At 31.6% G+C, this 8,683-nt stretch overlaps 1 protein-coding gene across 1 annotated transcript; it reads left to right on the top strand.

Annotated features, from left to right (window-relative positions):
- The first annotated feature begins 1,349 nt into the window (after positions 1–1,349).
- On the top strand, positions 1,350–2,069 carry LOC101505773 (18.2 kDa class I heat shock protein). Its single transcript, XM_004516489.4, has one exon. The coding sequence runs from the start codon at positions 1,445–1,447 to the stop codon at positions 1,925–1,927; it is 483 nt and encodes a 160-aa protein (XP_004516546.1). The 5' UTR covers positions 1,350–1,444; the 3' UTR covers positions 1,928–2,069.
- Positions 2,070–8,683: the final 6,614 nt, after the last annotated feature.

The raw sequence follows: 8,683 nt of genomic DNA on the forward strand, positions 1-8,683 counted from the left end.
AAAAGTAATATTTCATCAAATTTAAAAAATAATATATTCTACATTTTAAAATAAAATATTAAGTTTAAAAATAATTTATAACTATATAATTTTTTTAATAATAATTATATAAATTACTAATCTATATTTAAAACACATTACATACTAACTTGATATCGGGTAATGTATGACTTGAAGCTTACAAACAATTAACAACTCTTCGCAATAAACACAATAGCCCCACTGGAAAAAAAATTAAATAATATTCATTGAATAAATAACTTCAAATAAAAAATAACATTAAAAAATAAAATATAAGATAAAAACTTACCGAAATTCAAGAGATAAAAGTGGAGAAAAAAATATTTGTAGACAGAAGGTGGAGATAAAATTTAGAGAGAAATTTTAGAGAGAAGATAGAAATGAAAAGTGAGAAGAAAAGTGATATTTATAAGGCAAAAAGTGAGCGTTTGTGACGACCAAAACAGTCAGAATATTGCCAAAATAGCCAGAAGCCCCAACGGTACAAATGATTTTGTTGCGACCTATGCAGTTAGAAGCGATTGCCTTCGTGGCAGCCTAGACAGTCACAAAAAAGCTTCCTTTGTGGCGGCTTTTACCTTCAAAAACTGCAACTGAATGATTTTGTGGCGGTCAAAACCCTTACAATGCTCCAACGTTGTGATTTTGTGAGGGTATAGGCCGGTACAAAATCCTATTAAAAATTTCAATCAATCAAGTCCATTGTGAGGGTATTGACCGCCACAAATTCAAATTTTTTCTCTCCTATAATTTTTGACCCATTTTGACCGCCACAAAGGTTACAACCGGTCAAAAAAAAATATTTTTTATTTGTGAATAATTTTTCAACCATAAATAAAAATTAATTTGAATTTTAATATTTATGAGGACTTTTTGGTCAATAATTTGTAAGAATTTTTTTCAAGTCCAAAATTATTTTTAAGTTGACAACAAAATGAATGTATTTTTTATGATGTCTTATAATTATATTTTAGAAGTATTATTAAAGAGATAATATTTATATATCATGATGTTTTTAAATCTTAACTTAAATCAACTTAATAGTATCAAGGATTTATATTAAGTTAGTATTTAAGCACACCGTAATATTAAAATATTATCCCGCCTAATAATACTTCAAATATGATTCTAAAAATATAAAATTTTGTTTTAAAGTATTAAATGTGATTGAACCTCGAACCAAACGCATATTATCTAGAGCATTCCAGGTCACCCGAGAACTCAAGAATGTTTGAGAACTTTCAAGACCTGCGACAAAATGAATCAATTAACCGCATTTTCTCGAAAATACAATATTATTCATCCATCTTATTTATATACCCCGTCTATGCAGACAATGTGATTCACACTCAACATTCATAACAATAACAATTGCATTCTATATTTATCGAGTTCTCAACTACATCCAGAAGAGAAGAGAAAAATGTCGCTGATTCCAAGTTTCTTTGGTGGCCGAAGGAGCAACGTTTACGATCCGTTCTCCCTCGATGTTTGGGATCCTTTCAAGGATTTTCCATTTTCCAGTTCCGTTTCTGCTTCATTCCCTGAACTGTCTCGTGAGAATTCTGCATTTATGAGCACACGGGTGGACTGGAAGGAAACACCAGAAGCACACGTGTTTAAGGCTGATCTTCCTGGACTAAAGAAGGAGGATGTAAAAGTTGAAATTGAAGATGATAGGGTTCTTCAGATAAGCGGAGAGAGGAGCGTTGAGAAAGAGGACAAGAATGATGAGTGGCATCGGGTTGAACGTAGCAGTGGTAAATTCATGAGAAGATTCAGATTACCTGAGAATGCTAAAATGGAACAAGTTAAAGCTGCCATGGAGAATGGTGTTCTCACTGTTACTGTTCCAAAAGAACATATCAAGAAACCTGATGTCAAGTCAATCGAGATCTCTGGTTAAACTCAGAAGTGACTCTGTTGCTTTCATTGGTGTACTTGTTTTGTTTGTAATGTTTAGTACCTTCTTTGTGATATGACATGATGTAATGTGTGAAATGTTGCTGTATAAATAAATAAGTAAATTGGTGTTCTTCTTGGTGTTATATTATATTCGAATTCCTAGACTTATCTTATAATTTCACTTGTACAATCCATGATTCTACATCTGATCGTAAATACATTTCGAAACCAATTAGGCTTCTACAATAATAGTAATTAAATAGTTCATTGAAGTATAGACCCTTTTATTATAAAATATACTTAGATGAATTTAGTTCATCAGATAGTTAATTAGTTTATTCATTTTGTCAGCTTCATTAATAACAAATGAGGTTATTCATTATTTGTTCTCTTTATTGAAATAATATGGCATTGAAGCTTGATTTCGTAATTTTATTCTTTCTTCCTTCTAGCTTTTTCTATTGTCTTCCATAGGGGATAAATTTCTAAATTATCATGTCAACAACATAAGTTGAGTACATTTCAGCAACTGATTGTAGCTGTCAACTACTTTAGATGAAACATCATCTAGAAGACTACAAAATCCTATAAACCAACATTCTCATTTATTGTGACAACATTTCTACCATTTGCCTAACAAAAAATCTTATACTTCATTCTAGAGTTAAACACATAGAAATTAAATATCATTTCATTATAGATTTTGTTCAAAAAGGTGTGCTTAATATCCAGATTGTAGACACTGAAACTGTAAGACTCATAATTTTAAAGTATACTTTATGTATTTTAGTGTATTTTGGTATTGAACTCGGAGGCTTTTTAGCCAAAGTTATTAATATTTTGGAGTTTATATGATCAAAAAGATATTTTGATGTCGATTAGAATTACTCGTCGATGAATAAATTAAATTAACTGTAGTGAATCTTTTACGAAGAATTTAATGCGTTATGGGTGAAATGGTAATGTAACAAATATCTAGTTATTTTGAGATATTTGTTAAAAGTAATTAATATATATATATATATATATATATATACATATTTGTTTGGAGAGAAAAGAAAAGGAAATAGAAAGGAAAGAAGGAAAAAGAAAGAAGAGAAAAGCAAAGGAAAGAAAGAAAACATTTTCCGTCTCCTTCCTCTCACTGCCTCGCGTGACTCCCTCCCTCCTTCCTCTATTTTTCGTTTTTCTTTGCTTCCTTTAAGTTCGAGAATTGAAACCCAAGGCTAGTGGGTGAGAAAGATCAAGTTCTCAACTCCTTCCTCCTTCTCGGATTCGAAAACAGAGTTAGGGATTTCAAAACCGTCAAACACAAACCTCCCCGTTTCATCTAGATCTAAGCATTTAGGGATTTATCTGTGATTGTGTGGAAAAGAATTTTGTTAGGGTTAGAGTGTTGACTTGGGGAAAAATGAATCTAAGGCTTTATGGGTAAAATCTTAGAGTTAGGTTTTGGTGTTATTGATGAATGTTTCGTGGAAAATGACTTTAACTCATTTGTGTATGATTTTGAGTAAATGAAATTTGATGTGTTTGAGTGGTATGTTGTGATGATTTGTGTTAATCGTGTTTGACGTGTTCATAATTGATGCTTATGAAATTCGAGACGTGAATTGGTGTGAATTGTGATTTGGTTTTAATAATATGTTTGAGTTGTTTTGTGTGGAATTTGAAAATCATTAGGGTTAAACCAGTATTAAGAATGGGGAATCTCTTAATATCTTGTTTACTTAATGTGTGTTTGCGAAAATCGTTTAAGTCAAAAGTATATTAAGAATGGGGAATCTTTTAATATCTCTGTTTACTTAATGTTTGTAGTGAAAATTGTTAGAGTTAAACGAGTATTAAGAATGGGGAATCTTTTAATATCTCTGTTTACTTAATGTTTGTAGTGAAAATTGTTAGAGTTAAACGAGTATTAAGAATGGGGAATCTTTTAATATCTCTGTTTACTTAATGTTTGTAGTGAAAATTGTTAGAGTTAAACGAGTATTAAGAATGGGGAATCTTTTAATATCTCTGTTTACTTAATGTTTGTAGTGAAAATTGTTAGAGTTAAACGAGTATTAAGAATGGGGAATCTTTTAATATCTCTGTTTACTTAATGTTTGTAGTGAAAATTGTTAGAGTTAAACGAGTATTAAGAATGGGGAATCTTTTAATATCTGCATTTGCTTAACGATTGTTGTGGATGGAGTCAGTGTATGCTCATGCATTTTATTTTGGTAAATCGTGCTGACCCGTGATAGGTGGCACCTCGGTAAACAGTACAGACCCGTGATAGGTGGTACATTTACGATTTACGTTTTTGGTAAATTGTGCTGACCCATGATAGGTGGCTCCTCGGTAAATAGTACTTTGGCCTGTGATAGGCGGTACATTTACGATTTAAGCTTTTTCTTTTAGTAAATCGTGCTGGCCCGTGATAGGTGGTACGTTTACGATTTACGCTTTTTAGTAAATCGTGCTGACCCGTGATAGGTGGCACCTCGGTAATTGGTACTTTGGCCTGCGATAGGCGGTACAATTATGATTTACGACCCTTCGAGGAGGGTTTTGGTTTGGAATTCCGAGTCCATGCATTTTGGCATATACGCATTGCATTAGGGTGCCTGGCACGGCACGCGAGTCGGGTTTGATTCAAGTTTATGATTGAGTGTTTTGAATTTGAGTTGTCGTGGTAATTGTGTTGAAATTGCTAAGTGTTATGTATTGATTATTGTGTGTAAGTGTGATGGATTGTAAAACTATTTCGAAACTCAAGTTGTCGTGGTAAATGTGTTGAAATTGCTAAGTGTTATGTATTGATTATTGTGTGTAAGTGTGATGGTGATCGTGTGGGAATTGCTAAGTGTTAAGATGTGGAATTGTGTATGAATGATTGACTTAGTTTATGTATTTTTGGAAGAATATGCTGGGAAATCGATTTCCCAATCGATTGGATGAGTTATAGGGACTTCGCTAATTTGACATAATCGATTTGCCAATCGATTTTATAATATGTTTTTCAAAACCATTTAAGAAATCGATTTGGAAATCGATTTGGCCATATAGGAACTCAGCAAAACTGACAAAATCGATTTGGAAATCGATTGACATTAATACAGGGGCTTAGTTATTCATTCAATCGATTTCCCAATCGATTGAATTAAGCCCAGAGTTCAAATTTCACTAAAAACCTTCAGGAAATCGATTTGGAAATCGATTGGCTTAGTAGAAATTCTTATTTTGAGTTAGATAACCGATTGCTTAATTGATTTATCAATGTTTTAGTCAGTTATGTATTACTTGATGGATTGAGAACTTTATTTTGATTTTATTTTTATTTGGCAAGTTTTATATGAACTTTTAAGCATATGGAAAACCCTTTTAAGGTGCATGCTAAGTGGAAAGGTTATTTGTGCATTTAAAAACTTAAATGTTATGTGTTAACTGTTAATTTCGGTTGGTGACCCTTTACAACTATTGTGGAAATTTGGGCTTTGCCCTCAGTTGAGAGCCAGGACAATCCTACCGGTTTGTACCCTGTGGATGGGAATGTAGAGGGGAATGCCTGACTGGAGCTATGTTAGGAGGATCTTACGGGGCGCCTGGAGATCACTCAGGGCGTTTAATTTGTTTTGGAGAATGATCAGATTAGGTTGACATAGAGGGAACATACGTCTTTCTTTTGAATTGTATTTATTTTAAAATGGAAGACTGTACCTATACTAATATTTTCAGCTTGACATGTTATTTTCGATGGGTTACATGTACCAACTTTTGATGTGTAAATATTTTGGATTCATATTTTGAGAAACTTTTCCGCTGCTTGTAAGTTATAATGACTTAATTATTTATCCAAAGGTATTACCTTAATTATTTCTCTGTTTTATTTTAATTTCTTTAAAAAAAAAAATACACCCTCGCTTTGAAAATCGGGGTATTACAGAAACTCTATGGACTGACATATTCATCAAACCACGAAACTGAAGATAGGTTTGACTTCATCAAGAAAAACTTAAACCTTATTCTTTTTATCTAACTGATGTTGTGCCAACCTTAGAGTAGCTTAATTTCATACTTAAGATAAATTTTATGTTTGATGTTTATGTCATGTTCATTCTATTACAAAAATACCAAACAAAAAAAAAAATGGGCAAATTAAAAATAAAAAATAAAACAAAAAAAGAGGTAAGTTTCGCTTTTAAGCCCTTTTGTGTGATGAAAAAATGGGGAGAAAGATAATTAATAAAAAATATACTTAAAAAATAATTAGACTTAGGGGATCCTTAAGTAAGGAGGAGACAAAATTTAAAAGAAATATCGTTATACAAAATACAGTTTTATCATCATCAAAGAGGGAGAGATTGTTGGAACCAAATAGGTTTTCTACTTAGAGTTTTGATGTTAACAAAAGTATTTTATGAGAACAATATATTTGAATTCAAATAGTATTAAAGAAGATTCGTGTTTTTGAAGACAAACTAAAATAAGATTTGATTTAGATTTATAATGGAAGAAACACTTTACTAAGTTGAAAAGAAGATATGATCAAGATTTGAAGAAGATATGATCATGATTTATCACAAGAAGATATGAATTATTTACAAGAAGATTTGATCAAGATTTATCTACAAGAAGATATGAATTATTTACAAGAAGATTTGATCAAGATTTATCACAAGAAGATATGAATTTTTTACAAGAAGATTTGATCAAGATTTATCTACAAGAGGACATGATCAAGAATTGTTTACTGAAAGGAAAACTCACAAGAAGATACATATTATTTGGAAATATATGATTCAGATTTTGACAAAGGAAAAAATACTGAGTTGAACTTAATCATATTTCTACGTGTGGAAGTTCAAGAACCGAACGAACATTATGTTCCCGCCTAGATCAAAACAAACAATAGGAAGAAAGTTTTGTCTAAAGAATTTGTGAAATCAATCGTAAAAAAATACACAAACAATATCAATATTAAGAACTTACAAACTCAATCTGAACAAAATATGAACATAATTAATCTAGAAGAACTGCTCAGATTGAATTCAAAAATAAAAAAACACTTGTTCCAAACTAATCTTAGATTTCAAAGAAAGAAACACTTGTTCAAATGAGAAATATTTTCTAAGAGTTTTTCTTAGATTGTGATAGTCCTTTTTATAATGAGCTTGTTAGAAGCAACTACTCAAGTTCCAAACCATTATATTCAAACCCGATAGTGGTGTTAGTGTTCCTTTAACAATTTGCTGTTATCAAATTACGTGGAGAATACTTGGCTGATAAAGTCAAGGTGTGTGTGTTCCTCAAAGTCTAGGGTTTTCAGTCTGTTTGAAAAAATTGGTTTAGAGGGTCAGGCGCTTTGTAATTCAAGTTGTATAATTAATGGATTAAATACTTCTGAGTGAAAGGACTGGATGTAGCCAAATTAGTGGTGAACCAAGATAAATTACTTGTGTCACTTTATTTTTTCACTCCTTAGTTTAGTTATTGCTTCTACTCCAAGTAAATCGTCAAGTCCAAACCAGTTTTATTAAATAATGAAAAAGTTATCAACTTACTCAAACACAATTCAATTCCCCATCTTTTCGTGTTTGCACCTTTAGCTACCTGTAGTCCTCCCCTTATAAAGAGATTTTTCCTTAGTACACTTGAGAACTTAATCCACTATTTTCATTAAATAGTTGCACAAGTATTCTTTACTTTACCACTTCAGGCTTTGAATATTTTTCTATAGCATCTCTAGGCTTTTGTTCCCAAAACCATTCTGCAACATATTGACATCATGTCGTTGAGGTTCATGAGGGTTGTTGTACCTATTAGGTACCTTTTTGAGGATGAGCTGGTTGTGCCACTATCAGGCTTATTTACATCAGTTCTAGTTTGTGTTTGATTCGACACAAAATATGTTTCTACGGTTTTTACTCTTATTAAGAGGATGCTACATATTCAATCCTATATCAGTTCAAGTGTATGAAAACACTTTGACTCGTTTATATCAATTATAGTAACTCTCTACTGAGAGGATTTTCCAATCATAATTTTTATGTGTTCATGGCTTTTCATAATTACACTTTTTGTTCTTTCTTCACTCTTTTGGAAGTCCTTTAGGGTATAGTCTTTGTACTTTAGGTTCATGCACGTGTACTTCATTTTGCATAAAGACAACTTGTATGAATGGATTTCAAGAATTGAACTGTTGAAGATAAATCTATCCGTTAAGTTTAGAAGTGACACCCAGAAATCACTCCTTAAAATATGAATGTCAATCAAAGGAAATAGAGTGTACAAGATCAGAGGATAGAACAATCCTAATACTGTCTTACATACTATTAGAACAATCAGGTTATCAAAGGATGTATATTAATAGAGAAAATAGATTATGGATGATTATCAGAGGATGCACAAAGATAGAGGATATATTAATCAAAGGATGTCTTTCAACAGAGGCATTGACTTTTCCAGAGGCATTGATTTTGTCAAACGATACAAAAAAGTTTAGAGTTAGACAATTGATGAGATTATTAGAGGTAGAAGATTTCTTGTAATGCTTATCAGAGGTAGAGACAAAATAATTATTTGTTACGCTTATGTATTAGAGCTAGAGAAACATAATCTATGATAGGTTCATCAAAGGCAACTATGGTACTACGTTGCTCTGATTCCTATAGTCAACTAAAGCTTGTGACACAAGGGCGCATGTTACCTGACTTTACACCTTCAAAATGAAGTGAAGTTTTGGTGTTTTTTTTTTTTTTTTTTTTTTTAC

The sequence above is a fragment of the Cicer arietinum genome, chromosome 3 (genome assembly GCF_000331145.2).
Source record: "Cicer arietinum cultivar CDC Frontier isolate Library 1 chromosome 3, Cicar.CDCFrontier_v2.0, whole genome shotgun sequence".
NCBI classification, from domain to species: domain Eukaryota; kingdom Viridiplantae; phylum Streptophyta; class Magnoliopsida; order Fabales; family Fabaceae; genus Cicer; species Cicer arietinum.